At 38.3% G+C, this 22,842-nt stretch overlaps 1 protein-coding gene across 1 annotated transcript in view; it reads right to left on the reverse strand.

Moving 5' to 3' along the window:
* Positions 1-2,420: 2,420 nt before the first annotated feature.
* Positions 2,421-22,842, reverse strand: part of fam20ca (FAM20C golgi associated secretory pathway kinase a) — a 57,700-nt gene continuing 37,278 nt past the window's right edge. The window contains exons 4-10 of the mRNA XM_053612679.1: positions 13,603-13,695; positions 9,025-9,140; positions 8,192-8,372; positions 7,494-7,603; positions 7,219-7,300; positions 5,078-5,137; positions 2,421-4,911 (exon numbers count right to left, since the gene is read on the reverse strand). Coding sequence (XP_053468654.1) covers positions 4,665-4,911; positions 5,078-5,137; positions 7,219-7,300; positions 7,494-7,603; positions 8,192-8,372; positions 9,025-9,140; positions 13,603-13,695 — 889 coding nt within the window. The 3' untranslated portion in view covers positions 2,421-4,664. The remainder of the gene's footprint in view (positions 4,912-5,077; positions 5,138-7,218; positions 7,301-7,493; positions 7,604-8,191; positions 8,373-9,024; positions 9,141-13,602; positions 13,696-22,842) is intronic.

The raw sequence follows: 22,842 nt of genomic DNA on the forward strand, positions 1-22,842 counted from the left end.
GCGTAAAGCTTAATGGCCACGTTTCGCTTTTTGATACTAAAAACAAAATTAGCAGTGCAGACAACAAAAATATTGGACTCAAATGTCCAAAATGCATAGCAGAAATATGATGCAGATACACTGAGCTACAGTGGCAACTCAGCTAGTTATCAGTCTACGAGTTGACAAGCAATGGCATTGATGGCAGTATTAGCATTAAAGTTGATGATTTGGAACCTGATCTGTTTAGCAGAGTGTACAGATGAATAGCTGTGAGCCTAAAAATGCTTAAAAGACTAAAGTTCTGCTGTATCACTCTCTTTAGGTAGAGATTAAACAAGGGCCAATGCTGCATTCGACTTACATTGGAAGTGGGATGTCAGTGATTTTTTATTTTTTTTTTTCTAGCCAGCTAACCGTGATACATCATGTATATTTAACTCAGCAAAACAGCAAATTATATATTTAATATCTTTGATTTACAAGTGAATATGCCTGTATGTTGATTGGTCTACAGAAAATACTAGTCCATACAGCATACATCATTTATAGTTAAGAAGTGCTACTTTGTTTTCTGTTGATGTTGTGAGCAACAATGTTGATTGGTTGTCACTTGCTGGACTCTGGGTTAAGGAGACCATGCCAAGTTTACGAGTAGGAATTTCAAGTCGAGGGGGTGTTTTCTTTATTTTTTGCTATAGTCAGAGATTGGAATTTCCGAATTTTAGTCGAATGCTGCATCATTCCCACTGGCATTACTATCAGTAGGTAGTCGAATTGTGGGTAATATTGGGACTATTAACAGAAGTTAAAATACACCATGTTGTTGAAAGACATTTTTAACCAGCACTCAGAAATCTTGGATGCCATTAAAGTACACATGGTAATTTTAAAGATTAATATGCAAATCATTCAGGGTTTTTTTTTTTTTTTTTTTTTAAATAAAAAAGCTGAAAAGACAAACAAAAACAGCCTGCAGTTTAATTAGGGACAAAATCTCTCACCCATCGCTGCTTTGTTTTGAAGCACAGCTCTGCCATTACCCAGAGAGGTGACTGTTGCCTGGAGACTGTTAATCTTTATAGTCTGTAGTTGAATAAGCCAGGACAGGAAAGTGTCTCTTCAGTTCAGCTCACATAGAGCACCTTAGTAATTATATGCTTTATGCTGATGTGCTTTACACATGACCGGTGCTTAGAGCAAGTTCCCAAATATTTAATTGCATCACACACACTGATAATAGCATTTAGCTACCTCGTGGCCAACATTAAGAATTACATGTATTTTTTAATATTTTTTTTCTGGTTTAGAATATAGCAGTCATTGCAAACTGATGTCACCACTCTCACTCTAATTCCTTATGAACACTTTATGAACACTTTATGAACACACTGTCCTACTAAGGTCACTTAGGTAATGTGTCTATATACAATCACAAATTCTTCCCTCTGACAAGGTTTGAATTTCAGAGATTAAAAACCTAATTCACATATATATTTGAACGAAGCTTTCATTAATGCATGGTTTGCATAAATGTTTAATGATTGCCCACAGACTTCCATTATATGTCAGGTCTGAGTAAGCAGGTTTTACGTTCTTTTCACAGTACAAGAAAATGCCAAAATTAGTCTCTGTTTTAAGAGCATGTACAGTACAAATGAGGTAAATATAGAGTTTGCTAAAAAAAAAAAAAAAAAGTCGAACTATTCCTAAAATATATTTGGTCACATACATGTGTATTAAACACATTTATGGAGGTGTATTTAAGGAGACTAGCAGCAGTGTAATGATTCGTTCTGATTTCCATTACATTCAGTATTGTAGTGCACACAAACATCCAACAGTTTATTATTTTTTTTTATTGCACACCATTATCTTTTGCAAACAAGTCTTCACAGTAACAATGCGTAAGAGAGAAGGAAAGAAAAACAAAAGCATTTTGGCTGTTAAAAACAGCCTTGGGTTCAGTGTAGAGTATTACTAGATATTTGCACATACACAATGAAAGCATAGGGAGTTATTCCAGCCTACTCAGCATCTGCAAGTGTGCCGTGATCTCGCCTCCTCCCTGCTGAGAAATGCCACAATCCCCTTGGGCTGTTAGTCTGAGTCCAGACCTCAGGGATCGAAGGTCCAATTGTAATAAATCCAGAAACATTCAAGTATCTCTATCATTGCACAGGCACTGAGTTTACACAGAAACACATATATGCACTGATTCTTCATTCATATTTTTGTAGGTTGTTGTGTAAATTATACCATTTTTGATACTGTTAAATGTTAATTTAAAATGGGGAAAAGATAATTGTTGAACAAATGCAATTATTCTTAGAGGTTATTAAATTATAATGTGAGAATAATACAACACAGAAGTGCAGGTAGGGCCGTATTCAGAGTCGTCAACTTAAGTGGGGAAAGTTATGCATGTTCAGAGTCGGGTTAGGCACGTGGATATGTAAATTTTTTTGCCGTTCCATTCAGGTTCTGCAAATTACCCGCATGTAGTCCATGCCTCTGAGGTTGCCAGATTCTCTTGAATAGAAGTGTCTAAGACAGGGATTTGCAGTATTGTCTAGACCACCACCATTAAACACAAGCACTAGCTGATAAGCCTGGAAACACAAAATCAGAGCTAGTAATGGGGACTGAAGAAGCAGATATTTCACTGCTGTCATATGCAATACGATGTAACAATTTAAAAATGAAAACTAAAAATGATGATAATAATGCGATATAATATAAAATGAATCACACAATGCCTTCCAGCAGCTTATAAAATAGCACTTGATCCAGCGCATCCTATTATTTTACATTTTATTTATTTTTTTGTGCTCCAACAGTTACTTGTGCATGAGATGCCATGAGATACTAAATTGAGGTCATGAACTCACACATGAAACGTATTAGATATCATATATCTTATGATATCATTTATTAGGTATTGTGTATCTTAGGAAGCTTTTACTAGTTTGTGTTTAATAGTTTTAATTATTAAAATATTGCCAATGTTTTGGTTAATTCGATGCACTCTCCTATAAAGAAAACATGCCCAAGCATTCATATTACATATTACTTAACTCTGAATATGGCCCATAGTGTCTTGAAATAGTTTAAACATAAAATTGTTTTCTTGTGTCAGTATGAGGAATGATAAAGGCACTCTCTTGCCTTTTGGCCATAGTGATTAAAAAAAAAAATCTGGTGATGCTGAATCTTCTAAAAGAAAAAAAATTGACTGAAATATTTGCAATGACTATGATGTAGTCATTAGTCTGAAAAATGTCTAGTAACAACGCTAGCATACAGATAATTTGTTTTATCATACAAAAACACAAACGCTTTATATACACTGATGCAGAGATGTGAATTCTGCTTACTAATTACAAAAAGAACTGAGAGTGCAGCAGTGAGAAAGGATCAGCTTGCCCATGTATGGCACAGAAAAGGACACAGAATTAACAACTGTGGCAGCGTTGCATCTGAGAGTGGCAAAGCTCCCCATGCGGGGAAACAGGTGCATTCTGCATGGTGTCGCTGATGGGAGGCAGTGCCAAAACAAAAACACCAATTAGAGTCATTCTGCACTCTTCCACAAAGTTCCTACCAAGAGTGCACTTTTGAATAACCCTAAATGTCATGCTCAATCCAGCACTGAATAACACTAATGAGAGAGGAAGTGCAGAGTTCACAACATGGAATAAAAAATACTTAACACTGGATTGCACAGAGTCCGACTTGCAGATGCATCTATGTAAGCTTTCGAAAGCGATTAGGAAAACCAAATCAGGTCACACACAGAGAGGAGAGGCATCGTATACGGGTCCTCACAGGAGGAGCACTGCACTGCAGTACTGCTCTTAAAGCTTAAATGTATCTTTATCTCACACACAGAGCGCAGTTGGCTACATAGAAAAGAAATCATAACCATAAATATATCTATAAGTCCTATGCTAACTGTAGTAAATAAAGTTCACCTCTTATTCCAGTCTCATGTTGCCTAATACGGTGATCATCAGCTCTGTACCTTGAACAGAATTCAGTCCGAAACCTTATCTAACACACCTGCTCCAGAGAACGAGTCTGTTAGATTAGCCGGATCAAGGAACAGCCTTTTTATAGGCAGGTAAATCTCAAGCAACAAAACAGGTGATCACTGTATTACTGGTCAAAAGTCTCTCTGTGCTTCTACTATACATCTCTGTACAACTACCATCTTGTTAGTATACTGAAATTATGGAAATATGCTAAATTAATAAATTAGTTTTGCACAACCAATCATGTAATAAAAAGCAGGGTGTAACAAAACAACATGTGCTGCAGCTTCCACAGTGGCTAAAATGCAAGCCTTGGACTTCAAAGATAAAAATAAACAAATCAAATGAACATAAAATACAATCCCTGGTGCTTGTGGGTAGCATCAAAACAACAACAAAAAAAAAAACGGACCTCTTTTCCGTAAAGCCTCTGGTCTAAAGTCTTAAAAAGTATGTGGGGAGCACGTCTGTACGTGGGGAAAAAAAGTAACTGGGAGCACGTCTGGTCAACATCTGTACACATACCAGACATATCCATATGCAGAGTGGCAGTTCAGAGGCATTAGTGGTGAGTCTCTTGGAATTCACTGAATTCAAACATGCGTCTCAAGCACGATGTGGCCGAGGCTCATGGTGTAGGTCCGGGTTCCACTACCTAGCCCGAGAGGTCTGATGATGCTCCATGTCGTCCTCAACTACAGCGCTGTAGCCCTCCTTCTCCACACATTCGGCCAGCACGTTTAGAGCCAGGCGCAGGCGCCGGTCCAAAGCCTGCAGGTGCGGTCTAATGAGGATGGGAGAAAGGTGGTCACGCACAAGAGACTCCTCCATCAGCGAGCTCAGCTGGTACTCCTCCTTAGCCAGCAGCTGAAGCCGCAGGTAGGTGGACCTCCTCACCCTAGGTGAGAACAAGGGGAATGAGAGGAGGGAGAAATGCAGAGGTAGAGAATGACAAACAGAAGGTGAAGAGTAATGCCAGAAAAGCACAGAAAACACAACAAAACAGAGGGATTTAAAGGGAATTAGAGAGATTTTTGTTCTCTGTGACATGCAAATACTCTTACCTGCAGCACTGACTCAAGGGCACCAAGATTGACATTTCATCATGTGAGTGTTTTCCAAATCTGTTGCATTTTGTAAAAAAAAAAAAAAAAAAAAAAAAGAAGAAGAAGAAGTCACGATTTCAATAAGTCCCTGATAGAAGCAGCTTTAATTTATTGTGCAGGCTACTGGCTTACCCACAAGGCTAGTCTAAAGAACCTATACTGTAAAAATATAGACTTTTTACTGTATTTAGCTGAATGTTAGACACAGCAACAATGTGAAATCTGTATCTATCATGCATTCATCAGTTTAATGTTGACAAAACCTCTCCCTATATTTACAAGCTGTTCAGAATCACAGATAGCACACGATTCACTCTACTCTACTACATGAAACACCAACTAGTGGCGAACTACTGTATTTTCACATACTATTTAGCACACAAGTATGATATTTAGTATGATACACACAGCTCTCTAGTTAGTAAACTAGCGATAACACAAGCTCTAAATAAGACATACCACTATTGCAGCAAAGCAGCAAAAATAAATAAATAAATAAAAATCCCTTAATTTCTTTCCAGAAGACAATTTTCATTTCCGCTAAACACAGACCACTTTATTTCCCTTAGGACAGCTTTTAAAAAAGTATGACTTCAATCAATTGATTAACCATGTTTCTGCCTAGGTTTGAAACAGCAAAACAACTGATGTAAACTGAAATTTAAAAAAGACATCTGCTTATACTGATATGCAAAATGTTTCTTCTTTTGGGAAGGCTTTTAACAAGTTAAAATATATTACAACACAGTGTTTTTGAATTTTTTTATTCTGACTGGTCAGAAGATGTTGATTCATTTTCTATAACAGCAGCTTTGACGATAGTGCAAGATTTATATAAAAGTGCTTGTACTAATATGGTTTCTATGGTAACAATGTATGCAACTTATATGATGGACATGCTCTACATAAATAGATTTAACAAAGTATTTTATTGATGAAATGGTGAAGTTTTGTATAAGGAGATGTTCATGTAGAACTTGGCAGGTGACTCCAGTATCAGTGCATTGTAACAGTCAGAGGTAAAGTTTTTTCTGTCATGGGAAGGTTGTCAGGACAGATGGCTTTGCAGTTTCTTGGTAACAACACATGATGTGTTTTCTTGTGTGTTATTAACTTCAAGAGAAAGAAAAGAGGCTGCTGCAGCAAAGCTGCTGTAATGTAATGATAACATGATAACATTAAATGTAACCATAAATAGGCAAAAAACATACCACATGCCATTCTTAAAAAACAAAAAAAAAACATAGTTGCTGGCAAATTGTTGTGGTATAAGGAGAATAAAACACTTCAGGATGTGCTGTTATTGAAAAGTAATCAACTTCGGGGTGGTAACAATCACACCAATACATCACTGACTGCACACCCTCTTGTGTTGTATTCCTTATAGGGAAAACTAGGGGTCTGCTTGATAAATATGAATTAGTGGGTGGTGTCAGGGAAAATCGGCTGTGAGTTGGAGATGCAACAATGTATTATAGACATTATTTTCAGAATGAAAGTCACCTGAGCTGTATTTCATAAACAATCAGTTAAAAAACCAAAATGCATAAAAAATTACAATATAGGATCTTCCAATCTGGTGTCAGGAGCTAAACTCCAGTATAAAAACTCACAGATCACAGTGTTATCTTTTTTCTTTACAGTAATGCCTTTTGAGAAACCCCAAGCTGCTCTATGAACATGATAATGTAGTCTATTCTTACCCATCCCCAATGGTCTTTAGAAGAAGCAGTATCAGCACAAAATGAATCAGATGAATAAAACCAGAACTATTTATTGGATATAAGATTCTCACACTTGCTCTGTACAACATGACAGCACTTTTATTAGCACTGTGCATCTACACACTAGTTCATGTAACTATAGCTGTCTCTGCACATAGCTTTCAGCAGTACATATATTACCAACTCTGACAGAACTGATATTTGAGCCTGACCTCACTTTTAATAAAGTAAATTTTCATTTATATCCCCAGTTTCCATGGTGTTGAATGACTGATGGAGCGATGCTGAGTGCAAGAATGTGCGGTATTTGCTTGCTTTCTTTGAGGAGCCTAATCACAGATATAGCTGTGCGAAAGGGCGCTGAAGGTGACTCACCCTCTGCCGTTGTCCAGATGGATGATGAATGTCTCGTTGCCAAACTTCTCAAACGTCTCATAATGGTGACGGTCCATGTTGCCTGTCCAAGGAGAGAAGGAGAAATTACACAGACTTAATTTTCTGCTTCTTTACAGACGTTGTACCTATTTTTCTGTGAGGCTTGACAAGACAATGAAGGTAATGCAGATCAAGCTAAAACGTATATTTAATGACCAGGCTTAAAAATTAGAACATTTTGTTTGCATTTGTTTTTGGACTGCCACAATATTTACCCATGAGGAAGTCAAAGATGGTCATGTCCATGATATCCAGCAGACGGGCACCATGGTCGTAGGGCGGAGTCTGCTTTACTTCATCACAGTAATCTGGATCCACTTCCCACCTGAGAAAATAAATACAGTGAAACAGTTATATCCTTTTACTCACTGAACTGTTTTCAATTATTGTAGGTTGCAATGACAGCCTACAAGTATGCATAAATATACCTAATACATAACCTATGCAACACTGTGACATATAACTGTATATAAAGATAACCCATGAGGCACTTATGATGCATGTTGCAGCCCTCAGGGCTGCTGCTCTGGATTAATGCAGAGGCTATGACAGTACCAAGAGTGTGAACAGAGCCCGTCTCATTTATATAGAACTGTTAAAGAAAGTTATGTATATAACGGGGAAAGGATGTGTTCCCTTGCTTCTCTCTCACAGTCTGAACAGTGGAAGCAGCCAAAATGGTGAGCCCTGTTCTGTTGCCTCAGTCAGTAGCTTTGCATTACGTTTAGTTTAAAAATGCCGTGGACCATCTGACTAAAACTGTCTTCTCAGAAAGGACAGTCTATTGTCTTGGGGCAGCTGTGCTAGGCGACGATTTTTGCTGATAAAGGCAGTTTGTAAGTTTAATGAACATGCAGGGTGCTATATGGTGACCTGAAATAAAGTGAATGAAAAAGAAAAGAAGAAGCCTTACTCAGCTTTCTTGCGCTTATGGTATGAGCGGCGCCAGGGGTTCCTCCAGGTCTTGCGCTTGGCGAGGGCCAGGTCAGGCAGAAAAGCAGCCAATGAGCCCTCAATCTGGTCAGGTTTGCCACAGAGGGCATGTTCAGTGGAGCAATAGTATGAGCATTCACCATAGAAACAAATGTTGTTGGCTGTGGGAAGGAGAAGAAGAACGGGCGTAAAAAAATTATACATAAGGTAAATTCTGATTGGGAAAGGTGTGCATGTTGGGGTTCTGACATTAAAAGTGGCATATAAATTGGGATTTATGAAACCTGAAATGTGGGTAATGAAATTAGGGTAAATTAGGGGTGTGACACAATTACTGTAGCATGTATCTCTAGTTCCCTAAAAAATTGTATCTGTATTCAGATTTAAACCCAAATTGGGCATGGCCAAAACTGGAAGAGTTTTTTTTTTCTATAATCCATTGTTGCACACCACTAGTCTCAAACAGATGCTATGTGAACATTTCAGGGAAGCTTTCTATTTGTATCTGTTTGCAACACAGTATCGGTTCCTTCTAAAAATGTTTTAAATGTGGCGTTTGTTGAAGTGTCTTCAGCATGGTTTATCATTAATTATAACAGAACTCCTTGGGGACAGTCTGTGATTTTCTCTAAAAAGTTCCATGTAAGTTGCACAATATCCTAAGATATTATCATCAATACAGAACATTTGTTTTTACATGCCTTAATGTAAAAAACATGACACATTACACACTAAAACAAATCAGAGACTGATTACTTGTAAGTAATGCATCAGTGTAAATAAGGGAAGCGTGGGTATGTTGCATGCTGGTACCTGGAGAGATGAAGAATGTCCGCCAGAGCTTCTTGTCTCGAGTTACATCTCGAATCTCTCGTGTCATGTTTACTAGTCTGCCAGCCACAGGTGGAACCCGTCGGAAATCCAGAATTCTAAAAGTGCAAAACAAAAATAAACAAATAAATAAATAAAATTACTAGGTCTCCAATACATCATACTGTATATTCATGAACTGTTAGTAGAGTAACATGATTAACATACTAATTACATGGCAACTGGCACATAAAATCTGGTAATTCCCTGCGATGTCCCATTAATTTTGTATTTCCACTTCATTCCCAGTGTTTCTGGGATAGGTTCTGGATCCATGCAACACTGACGAGGATAAAGCAGTTGAAGATGAGTTCAAGCTGAATAATGTAACTGTACAAACTCTATGGAGTGCTGCAGGTTTATGAAAAGAATGAGCAATATCTCAAAGTGACTGTGATGATTTCATTCTTCCTGTCTCTGACAATAGCTGTCTCAGCCCTGGCTTAGCCTGGGAGGCCATTCATAACTCATCTGCTTTATGATGCGTCCTTGACTGCTACTTATTGGCCTTTTAAAGGACTGCTAATTTGCCTTCTACATCCAGCCACACACTATTACCATCTAGTGTGGGTGTGTCTGTATGTAAAGGGGGCTTTTTTTCATGCAGCCATTGTGAACTGACTTTCCAGAGGTGCCTGGATCCCAGAGCCCAGAGGGACAGAAATCCAAGCTTGGAATACAAAGCCACTGAGGGGCTACAAAAGTGCTAAGTCACTCTGGAGGTGGATGACAAAGAGCCCAGTGTGGAGGCATGGTTCCTTCCGAGCAATGCAGGTCTGTCAGCCATATGGGATTAGTGGTGCACATTAGAACATATAGAAGAGGGAAGGTGGGAAGGCAGACAGACGAAAAAAGAGAAAATAGTGGACCAGTTCTTGGGATAATGTACCCTGTTCCATATTAAAGCAACAATGCTACCATTTCACATTACATGGTACCATGTAGAGATAGTATATCCATAAACTTAACAAAAGGTCATTATTAGATAATTTTGTGCAGTTTGGTCACTTTACAAAATGCAATATATGTCCTAACAAAAAAATCTGTTTTCAACTTTAAGTGTTAATTCCAACCTTAGCTGTGTAGACAACTATATTTTAACTTCAAGTACAGTTACATTTTGTAATAGTTCTATAGTCTACCACAGCGTATATCAAAAGAGAAAAGTATCAACAGGTTTACAGGTGCAAAGTCTGCAGGTGTAATGTTCATTGTTCAAAAGAAAAAAAATAAAGTGGATAAAATAAAGTGGGTCTCAACAAGCTGAATCAACAATTGCCCAGCACAAAGACTCTCTATATGAGCTTCCTTGTTAAAGTCAGCAGGGAGCATCTCCCAACTTTTGATTGCTCTCATATGTACCTTGTTATCCGCACAGCCTATTTCAAGGGGAGCTGGATCGACTCAATCCTGCTAAGTGCTTTTCAGGCAGCTGGCCAGGGGCTGGAGTGACAGGGTCTGAGAAATGTGCGTAGAATCAGAGCTGGTGGGACTTGGATGTGTAAAAGGGGTCCAAGCTGCTCTTTTGGGCCTTGTGAAGCCTAATTCTGGGTAAAATCGATACTTGTGTGAGCATCAATGCACCTGGTTTTCCTACACCCATGCATGTGACCTTCTGGCCAGACAGCGGAAGAGCTCAGTGTACCATTTCGTCTAATGATGAGAGTGATTCATATGGTACTGGTGGTTGTTGTAGAATCACACATGGATTTGGGAAGCTTTCCCAAATCCATAGATAGAGAGGAAATATTTAAAAAGAAAATAACATCTTTTCCTCATGAAAACACAAACAATTGATTTTAAAATCAGCATCATGTGAGACACAAAGATAACGCTTTTGGTTCAGATCCATGTGAGTCACCATCGACTTTCAGGCTCCAGATCAAAGCCCAGATCTTCTATGGAAGGAGCAGTAATACGTGCAGATTTTGAAATAACAAAAAAGTTTTGTAAACACTGCAAACCAGCATTACAGACACATTATAGTTTCCAGATGCCCGCCATTACCATGACAAAATTCCAATGAGTATTCAATTAGAATTCCAAAGTGCACTGGTGTTCACTGAATATGGGATTTTAATGGCACATAAATTCATAGCACATTATTATTATTCTCACAATTCAATAAAGTTTTTATGGGTTACTCATTGGAATATGGTCTATATTCTATGGAGTTTATCCTGGAATGTAATAGGTTAGTCATTGATTGTGCAGGACAAACAGTGTTAGGGCCATATGGACATTCAGGTTGGAAGTCCTATAGTATCCTCTGATGGGATTTTATAGCAGTCTCATGTGTGATTTATGCATCTTCCATGGTAGGCTAAATGGGAGTAACATTAATTTTTATGTGACCCAAGGTATGTATGGGAGGTATACTGGTGTTAAAGTGAATACTGCTATGATGCAATGCAAGCAAAAGCAGGTAAACGGCACAGTGAGCTTAATGGATCTTGCTTTCCATAAATCAGTGCTAGAAATCGTACCAACAGTTGAGTTTCTTTTTCTTTTCTTTCATTTTTTTTTGTTTAGTTGGGTTCATGAGTTGCATTTCATGTAAATTCCATTTTCCAATGTAAAGTCCATGTTATACCAAAATAAGCATGGCCCATGTGTGCTAGGCGTGGAGCATTTATTTCTGTAATTTCATGCTCTGGTTTGGAAATTTTAATGTGCACACATCTGTAATGACAGACTGATCTTGTTAAACATGCTATACCCCTGTATATGATCACACAAAGCTCATTAAGCTAATGAGATTTTCACTCATTCACAAAGTATAGATCTTAACCAATGCCATAGCACATGCTGTTACAGTAGGCTGAACTTTTACTCATGTGCTGTTTAGATTATGGACACTTACTACAAAATATAATGAAGCTTGTATTATATAGTTTTTCTAGGTTGAAACCATGGCCATGCCAGGCAAAAATAAGCTTAATTTTAATTTTTAAATAGCTTCTATTCTACATCTGCTACTACTATTACTACTATTAATAATAATTAGAATTATTATTACTATTTTCCATTTTGGTATATCGTGATAGTGAAAAATATGAATTTAAGCTCAAACTGCCTAGTCCTGGGGCAGAACTACCATGCCTCAGATAGACCTGAGAGCTGACACCACTGTGTGGCCTATTTCTTCAAATTGTGGAAGCATTGCTAACAGCACTGTTCACTGTTAAATTACACCATTCATCCCCTTTAGCTCATGCCTTCTGCCATTATGAGTTGAGCGGTCTGGGAAATATACGTTACATCCAACATAATATGTATAATTTCACTAGATGATTTAGAAGTCTCCAATGGTTGATCAAATTGCATTACTTTGCTTTGTTTCAAGTTATTTGTTTCAAAGAGTGCAGCAATGCCCCAGCCTACTTGGCAAAATATCAGAATGGTTTGCGATTATAAACATTAATGTGGAGCACAAAATTGAAGAAAGAGGAAAGAAAAAGAAGTGTACAAGGCAAAGTTTCTATGATTAGATAATAATGATTTTTATTTATTTATTTATTTAACATCTGGTTCTTTTGGTGCCTTGTTTTCTTCCTTGTCAACAAACTCTAGCTGGTAAATGGTTAACTAAGGATGGTTTGGTAATTTTAATGCACCTACTAATTTATTAGCTAACAGCTACAATTTACGATACATTGATCTGTGGCTAGAACATTTTGTAATAATGTGTTCATTGAGACAGTCTTGTTTCAGATTAAATTAATAGATGGTTGCAGTATTTATGTGCTGTAATGTATAAAAGCCTGAGTTTTGGGATTAAAGAACATCCTCAATGACTTTTCTGAAAGGAAAGACCATTGAATCGCCATTAAATAAGCACGTAACCTAACTTGTTTTTAGTTATTTGGTCATGGGCACTGTGCTAGTAGTTGCATATACTGCTTTGTTTTTTACAGCTTGAGCCAAGGCTCAAAGTAGTGCAAATGGGTGCATACGCTATAATTAGTGTCTATGCGCATTGTTTGTTTTTATGTTTGTTTTGTGCATTCATAGTTTAGCTATGATAGTGTTGGGTCATGTTAAGCAGGCGTTGAAAGTACTGTTTGCCATAACAGGGCTACCTGGTTACTGACTGTTTATGAAATATTAAAGGTGTGGGAGTACGCACATGCAAATACTTTATCTGGAAAGGCAGTGTGAGCAGATCCCAAATGTAATACTTGCACAAGGATCCATTGAAACAAAGTTCTGCCACTGATGGGTTCTCATACGCACTACACGATTTTCCATGAATTATAAACATCTCCTGGGGGCCTCATGAGTTTACGTGGTGTTCCCATGGTGACCCATGAACTCCCATTGATAACCCATGGATTTCAGTAGGAATCCAATGTCCCACAATGCTATTCAGCTTTGAACATATTGGAGACAAATGGCATGGGAATGTGCTGTCAGATCTTGTCTGACTGAGAATAAGGACATGTGAGCACACATCCCCGTCTGAATTTCAGTAGGCTTCTATTTTTCTCTCAGCGGGTGTTATCAAGCAAGCACACCTACCTGTCGAGATGAAATGCTGCAATCTCGGCGTTGTGCCTCTCAAAGTCAGAGAAGTAGAAAAAGTCTGGGGGGGTCTCTTGCTCTCTGGTTTGCCTAAAGAACAGACAGAAAGAGAAAAAGAGATACAGTGAGGAGTTTAGCATTAGAGAAGATTAGCATCCTATCACTAGGTGAAATGCTGCCGGTGGTAATAAAGCCAATAAAATGCCTCACTAACATCCCACAGTGATCTGCATGCCTGAACAACAACTAAATATGCACTTGCAAAGCAAGCTTTCGGCACAAAAATATTTGCTCTGGAGTTCATGAGAAAGTAGAAAAAAGACCAGATGCTGGTTTGCTTCTATTATTCATCAATCTTCCTTTTTTCTCCCCAAGGAATCTCCTGGTGACATGCTGCCAGTACTGGATGACGACTACAGTGCTATATACAGTACATACACAGTGATGAAAATAAAAATATGAATTCCTATTTGACATTTCTCATTAGAGGTGTATGAAGGCGTATCAGATCTAGGACCACATGAAAGTGGCTCAAATATGATTTGAAAAGATTGGACTGTTGGTGTTGACCCTGGTCTAAAGAAAAAAGAAAAAAACAAACCAAAAATAAAAATCAATGTAAAGAAAAAAAAAAGGATTTGTGATCAACCCTGTGAGGTGAAAGTAACCCGTGATCCAGGTCTCAGCAGGAGATCTGAGGGAGAGAGCTGCCACTCTAGAGAGAGGGATAAGGAGAAAGATAGAAAAAGAAAAGAGAGACTTCCCAAGATTTTGGGATAATATGGAATTACAATTCGCACAGGCCTGAGTTTGTGTAGTTATACAGCTGGGTTGGATGGATAGTATGAGAAATCTGGCAGCAGATTGTACTGTCTGACTCTCCTAAAGGCCGAGATGGACTGAGACGGACGAGCCATGATTGTGTACTGTTGCCTAGCAAGTGACATAGTGGATTCAATGGTAGTTTTGGTATTTTATCTTGGGGGGAAAAAGCAGATAAGCAGTGATTTTACAGTAGAATGCACCACTTATAAATTCAGTTAGAGAAAGTGAAAGAGAGACAGCCATGCACAAGGATAGCTAAATGGATCTTGACTGTCTAGTATTTTATCTGCAGAATGTGCACAGGATGTGTTTCGCACAACTTGATCTAAACTGAGGGTTGTTTTTCTGGAACTACTGTTGCGTGATGGGCCGATTTATCTAGCCGCTGTCACAGCTGAAGCCGATTGGGAGATTTTTAGTGCGACCCAGGTGTGCGCTACGGTTTCCCAACAGCCTGCCTCAAACATTATTACAGCCATCGCTCTCTCTCTCTCTCTCTTCTACTGCAGCTCTACCTGCACATGAAACCTGCCATATCATTCCATTTAAGTGAGTGCCTTCTCTTTTTCTGAACGTACCCCTTTCACACGTGCCATTAAACCTCACTGAGCGTCTTTCCCTTCTACCACTGCTAAAAAAACTGCAAATGGAAAGAACTTTTCAACCTCTTGTATTTTTTTCTTTTGATGGGATCATTTTTTCCCCTTCAAACACCTATTATGATGTACAAAATTTTTTGAGATATAAAGAGAACTAATGGCTTTTTATTTGCAAGGTGAGAGCTGAGATTTAGCGCTTATTCAGGAATGAAAAAGCCAGGGCAGCTCCCCAGAGAGGAAAGTCTGTCTACCTTTTGACCCAGAATTCAATAAGACACTCAGGGGTGGACTAGGTAGAGCCTAATTCGACACCTTTGGTACACATTGTACCTCTTAAACTGTGACCACCAGGGAACTGTTCCCCTGAATATAGTCTTTATTCGTTTAAAAAATAGGGAACTTCCATATTCTGCTATGTCAGAATATTTGCTGTGTCCAGAATGGGAGAAAAACAACAATAAAGCAGCTATAAAGCTGATAAATCTACTGAGATGTGTTTGTGTGGGTAATGTCCAAGCACTTTCTCTCTCTCTTGTTCTCTCTCGCTCTTTTCCTCTCATCATTGTGTTCCAGATCTTGCTAATTTGCACTGTGATCTCCTGCTGGGTTGTGATTGGCAGTCCTGTTGCACCCTTCACCATGTTCCTGTCTGTTATTTCCTGTAGGGGAGGAAGCCATGGTCAGCCACAGTATTTCAGACAACTTGTGATGTGACAGCCTGGCGCACAAGCCGGCCCACACAAAAGATCCTTGGCCACAGAGTGATGAGCCAGTGTAATTACCTCCATATAAATCAGAATCAAAAAGCAATAAAAATTTCATATAGATTGTTTATTTTCTGTAGAAAGACAAGTATCAGCACAAATCCGTGTAGAACAAGGTAAATAAGGCCACTTTTTTTTTTTTACACTTTGTGTTGATTTACATGTACTGTATACTATATTGCCAAGAGTATCTGGACACCTGACCATCACACCCATATATGGGTCTTCATCAAACTGTTGCCACAAAGTTGGAAGAATGTCTTTGCATGCTGTAGCATTACGATTTCACTTCACTGGAACTAAAAGACTGAAACATGTTCCAGCACGACAATGCCCCCGTGCACAAAGCGAGCTCCATGAAGACATCATTTGCCAAGGTTGGTGTGGAAAACTCAACCGGCCTGCACAGAGCCCTGACCTCAACCCCACTGATCACTTTTGGGATGAACTGGAATGGTGATTGTGTGCCAGACCTCCTTGTCTGACAACAGTGACTAACCTCACTAATGCTCCTGTGACTGAATGAGAAAATCCCCACAGCCACACTTCAAAATCTAGTGAAAAGCCTTCCCAGAAGAGTGGAGATTATTATAACAGCAAACTTTTGACAATATAGTGCATATTTGAGGTCAGTTTGTTGTTTAATCTAGGATATAGTGTAACCTCCTGGCAGTGGCAACCACACATTTAATATACTTAGCGAGTTTTGGGATGCAATCAATCCAGGAGCAACTGGACCACAAAACAGCCCCAGTGAATCAATGGTTTACCACCATATTTTACAGTGGGTATGGGAGTCCTTCTTGTATGTTGATGCTGGCCATAGAGAAAAAGTTTGACCAAAAGGTTTGTTCTATCTGACCAAAACACAATCTGAGTTGTATATTATGCTTGGTATAGTTCAGCTGCTGGATTTTGTGTGTTGCTCTCAAGGATGACAAATTTTCGTTAGGGGTAATCCAAGACTAGGTGTGCATTACACAATTATAATGCACAATGTGGAGTCTGTGGAGAGCATTAAAATTGTAATGCACACCTAGCCATAGATAATCCCACTTATACTAAGGTCAATTGCAAGCCTTTACAAGTTAAAGCTGTCATTGTTGTCCACAGTGCAAAATTTAATGGTTAATTTTTGTTAGTTATTTTATATACAGGTCATGAGATCTAGAATTCTGCCCACTCTAAATCATACACAGAGATAAATTAGTGTAATAAGATTACATTTATTTAAATTAATTATAATAAAGTTATTAGAGAGAGAGATAGAGAGAGAGGGAGATAGAGAGAAAGAGAGAGAAAGAGAGAGCGAGAAAGAGAGAGAGAGAGAGAGAGAGATATTGTGGGTGTGTGAATTACCTGTGTCTGTGCAGCGTCTCTACTAATAATGATAAGGAGCAATCACATTAAGAGCTTACCAAGCACACTTCAGCAAGTATGAGCCCTTGTCATGTCCCCTTGCACTGGACTAGAAATGATCAACACATTCCATTGAAATGTTTCCCTAATGGGAAACAATAAGACTAGCCCACTTTCTGAAGCTCTGCAAAAGTGTGCCAGAGAGACTTTGTGAGAGAGAACACCAGCAACACTATCAGTCCTTAAATGCCCTTTAAGAGCATATTCAAGGGAGAGAGAGGGAAAGTGAGAGAATATTCTGAGACTGAACAAAATTAAAATTGCGACACATCAGGTCACTAATGCCATGTAACGTGGTTTACACTTCAAAATGTAAAAAATGTAGAAAAACACAGACAGAGAAGTTAAGCTGTTTTTAGTCAAAATATTAAAATTCACTTATGAGTAATATTACTTACATCACAATATTCATCATTATATTCATCATTTTAATCATATTGCTGCTTTAGTAACTGATAGTTAAAGTGTCTGGATGTAAGATTTAATAAATTTGCCTTCTCTGGTAAAAAAAAAAATACTGTCAGCTATCCGTAAAAGAACATTTTGTAACAGGGTTGTTTTGTGCCCTTCACCACCACACGGATTAATCTAAACACTGCCAAGTACAGCTTCAAAGAGAATTCAAGGATGCGCCCCAAACCACACACTAAGTACTAAACCTAAATAACCATTGGTGCACTGACATACTAATTACTAGATTATGCAGTGGGGGACACAGGCTAAGACTGTGAAAATATATATTTTTGTGGCCATTATTGTCATCCACAATATTACAGAAATGTTATGAAATTAAAAACTTTACTGTGCGCATCAATATGACTGGCATATACAGTATACCCAGCAGAGGGGCACCGTGGGTTAATTTGCATGTTTTCCTTGCACTTTGGGGGTTTCCCCCAGGTACTTTGGTCCTCCCCCAGTCTAAAGACATGCGCTGTATGCTGACTGGGATTTCCAATTTGTCTGTAGTGTGTGAATGGGTGTGTGAATGTGTGTGCAATTGGGCCCAAGTTCCCTGGGATAGGCTCCAGGCTCCCTGCGATTCTGTGTAGGATAAGAGGTATGGAAAATGGATGGGTGGATGAATATACCCAGCAGCAGACAAAAAAAGCAAAACACAAGACCTTATGTTTAAGCTTGCACTCTTGTCTTTGTGTGTGTATGTGTGTGTGTGTGTGTGTGTTCTGATCCTATAGAGCCCATTTTGATTTGGGCCTTCCTTTTTAGATAACTAGCTAACATTAATGCTAAAATAACTCTCTGTGAAGGTCTTGTGGCATGATGAGGTATGCTGACAGCACTGACAGTGACAACCCTGCCAGAATGACTCAAGCAGCTCAAGAACATTTTTTGTACTGTTTTGTACTGTATTTTCCCTCTGTTGACTCACCAATGATGTTTTTTCATCTTTTAACAAGGTTTTTTGCCCCTGTAATAAACCTAAACCTCAGGGCAGTATACTATATTTAGTTGGAAAATTATGCCGTAATGTAAATGTCGAATCACCTAAGAAGAAATCTGTATCATAGTTGTGAATATGCTAAATAATACACATTCACATGTTGATGTCAATTAGTAGGTCAAGTTTGATGCGTTTAACTTTTAATGCCCTGTTCATTTTATAGTATATAATCTTCACTTACTCTAGAGTAATACATTTTCTGTTCAGAGGGGGAAATCAGTGACTGAAACAGCTTTGATGACTTTTTCCCACCACAGTTAGGTCGTTTTTTATTTATTTATGTGCAGTTCCAGACAGTTGCGCTGTATTATGGTTCAAATGAACTTGGTGACACACAATAAAACTCAAAGCAAATTTCAGAACAAAACCAAACAAATTTGTTGAATGTGGTTTTGCACAGCAAAGGCTGTCACTACTGGTGTGAGGAAGGAGTGAGATAAGGGTGACATCTGATCAGTGAGGTGTTCAAAATTCCATTGGTGGACACAAACATTGCCATACTGTTATTACTTGCAAGCCTACACTTCTAAAATCCTTCCAACTAGAGCAAATTGCTCTGCACTTTACCAAATCCAGGAGGTTTCACCCACCCACAGTTGTTTCCAACATGATCTATTTAACACTTTCCCTCTGGTCATTCTCTTTCTTACTAAATCTGCTAACTTTTATCTGTCATTGAGGCCTTTCTACATGGATGAACCCAGTGACCTATAGAGTGATTGAGACGCCAGACGAAACTGCAGACCTGAGTTCACCCCTGTTACCAACACCTGAAACCTCTATTCGCAAATTCTCCAGGAGCACTTAAATATATGGAGTGGCACTGGGCAACCTTGAAACTGCATCTCTCTGTATTTCTGCAGACAGAGCTTGGAGAGACAGAATGAGCTCTATAATCTTTGTGTAATCCTGACTGGGTTTATGGTCCTGACAACAGGGCTGTTCATCTGTGCTCTCATATACACCGATCCTGGAGAAGACAATGTTACATGAGGGAAGCAGGACAAAAATACTTTACAGGAAAGAGTCTAAGCTGGCGAATTAGAGAAATGCAGATAAAAAAAGAGACAAACAGAGAAGCATGGTGGAAGAGATACAAATTGAGCAGCCATTGCGAAATTCTATTTTTTATTCCCTTTTCTCTCTTGCTATAATGACACAACCAAAAATCACAGCTCATTATCTACAGAAAGAGTGGAGAAAATAGATGAAAATAAAACAAAGAAATCAAAATAAAATAGTTCCCAACTGGCATTAAATCTTTGAGGATGAACAAAGACAAAGCCAGATGTTGGGGCAGATGTTGGGGCCCTCAACAATGCTTACATAAGCCTGTGTTAAGAATATTATACACTTTTAGCTGCATATACAATTCCCAAACTGGTTTATTTTACCAAATCATTCTCAAATTGGATTTCTGTGCTTATTTTTTATTGTCATTTAGTATCGGTGAAGCTCTTTAATAGTGTTGTGGATAAAAAATGTCATAAAATAAACATAAGGGAGACCTAGCATCCAGCAAAGGGGAGAAGAAGAAAAGACGGGCACCAAGACACACAGAAGTGGTGTGAGGCGGATATTGACTGATATTGAATATTGAATTGGATTCACACTTTAAAGATCTTAGATCTTTAAGAGTAATACACTATGGTTTATTAGTCAAAAAGTCAAAAAGAAGTATACGAGCTGAGGAGTGCTAACACACACACACACACACACACACACACACACACTCGTACAGTCAAGGGCGGGCAAGTAGACATAACACACACACACACACACACACACTCTCTGTCACACACATACTACTACAACTTTATAAGAATAATAAAAAGGAATATTAAGATATTATAAGGGTAATATCTTATAATAATAATATATATACTCTTTATAAAAAACAGAATAATAGGATATGTAGGACAGCAGAAGGGTAATATAAAGATATTATGAAGTAGGAAGTACAGTAAACCGTTGTTCAAGCAGTATAACTATATATAAAATAGAGATATAGAGCAAATATGAAAATAAATTAGAAATTAGAAATGCAGGCTCGCAAGGAAGGCCTTAATGTTAAGAGAGAACCATGAGCAGCCATTTATAAGGGCCATTTATGAGCAGCCATTTATAATCCCCCCCCCCCCCCCCCCCCCCGCGGGATAACAGTAAGACCACGGTCACTCTAGATTGTTTTGTCTCTCCACTTTTGATTTTACGGGTAATTCAAATCCCTTGGTTTTGATTTTCTGGGTTATTAGAAATCCCTTGGTTCTGATTTTATGTGTAATTTGAAACCCCTGGTTTTGATTCTATGTGTAAGTGGAATAGCCCTTTTTTGGAACATAAGAGTAAGGTAGATGAGCTCTTTTTTAACCCTATTGGTAGTGATATCATAGTCTTCTTGAAACATATGGGTTATTTACTGTGTAAGTACAGTATAAATACTGGAGCTTAAGCTCAGGGTATCAGATCACTTCTGAGAATTCTCATCGGTGTGGATCTCGTGTGGTGGAACGGAACAATAAAGCTGGACCCTTGCTTCTTCTCACTCACGGCTGGTGTTTTTTTCTATCTCCAACTGGGCTCAGAGGTAGATGTGAGTATTGGCTTCTAAGTTGAATTTTAAATGTTTTTGGGTAATAGGCTAAATTTGAGCCAACATTAGCTACTATATATCACCACTTTCCTGTCCCTAATGGATCTAATTAGATAAATGAATGGACTTTGTATGTCACGCCTTGTTATTGTTATAGAAATAAAAAGTGTAACGTTTAAGGGAAAAAAAGGTTTAAGATACAATAGGTTTTTAAAGGTGATTTTCAGAAGCCCTCTGGTATTGCTGAGCAAATCAAGTTAATACTGTCAGTGCTGTACTCTCTAAATGTACTATAATAATGTTTTCCTCCTTTGTAGAGAAGAAGAGACATCATAATCATCATTAAAGCAGCCATGAAATTGTTCTTTTTTAAATAATAAAAAAAAAAGAACAAAGCTTTACCAAACACTTACTAGGGATTCATACTTCCCAGTAATGAATTACACAGTAAGTAGCATAAAAAATACTTAGACTGTTATTTGATCAGTTTTAAAAGCAAAATACACAAAATAGACAACCGGTACATTAAGTCTTTATTCACAGGTGGTGTGATTATTACTGAATGATGAAATGAAAAATTCCTATATACAGTTTTACTGTAGCTGCTTAATAATTCTGGTATGACCATAAGCTATACCATGTTTTTACATTTAAACAATGGTATGTTTTTATTGAAATTTATTTATACAATTTATACAAATTACAAGTAATCTGAACTGAATTGAACTGAACTTAATGGTTCATATATGTTACCGAATAAGTTGAGACTTTAAGGGGTTATGCATTTGATTATAATATAAAAAAAAGCAGGACATTTTCTTAACATATTTGTCACACTATGTTGTACCTCTCACATATATTAAGATGTTGGATAATTGGAAACAGTGCAATTCACTGTGGTAATTATATTTCAGAGTAAAGAGAATTAAGGGTCATTGTGATTTTTAATAAGAATTACCCTAGGGTGCCGAGGGGAAGATTACAGTGCATTGATTCAATTCCTCTCCCTTGCTGTGCTGCACCTTTCTCTCTCCGACTATAATTGACATCGTCCCCAGTCTGTGGCTTTCTGCCTGCTGCACAGATTCAAGAGTTTGCTGTACAATGCCAGTACTACTCGGTAGCTCCAGTGACACTCCTCGCTGTTATCACTTTTCTTAAAGTCTAGTCTGAGGATGAAGAGTACTTCCTGGAAGCTGTCCTTCCAGCTGTATCAAGAGCAGCCTATAGAAATTCTTACTCTAAACTACACAGAGAAAGCACCTGCCTCAGATCAGTCTAAAAGGTGGGCAAAAGACTCAGTAGTGATGCCTATTAGCTGGTTACCCATTTAAATGTCACCTCCCCCCCCCCCCCCCCCCCCCCCCAGGACAAGTGCGCTGCTGGTTAGACATCTCTTAGAGTCTCCTCGTCAGCTCACTGCTGTTGGATCTGACCAGATGATAAGGCTTGGGCAGATTCCAGAACCTTCACAGCAGGAACTGCTGTGAAAGCACAAATTGAAGATATGCCTCTCAGGGCTGCTTTAATTAATAAGGACGTGATATACACTAAGTTGCGAATCAACTGTGCTGT

Source organism: Ictalurus furcatus, chromosome 2 (assembly GCF_023375685.1).
Source record: "Ictalurus furcatus strain D&B chromosome 2, Billie_1.0, whole genome shotgun sequence".
In the NCBI taxonomy this organism is placed as follows: Eukaryota; Metazoa; Chordata; class Actinopteri; order Siluriformes; family Ictaluridae; genus Ictalurus; species Ictalurus furcatus.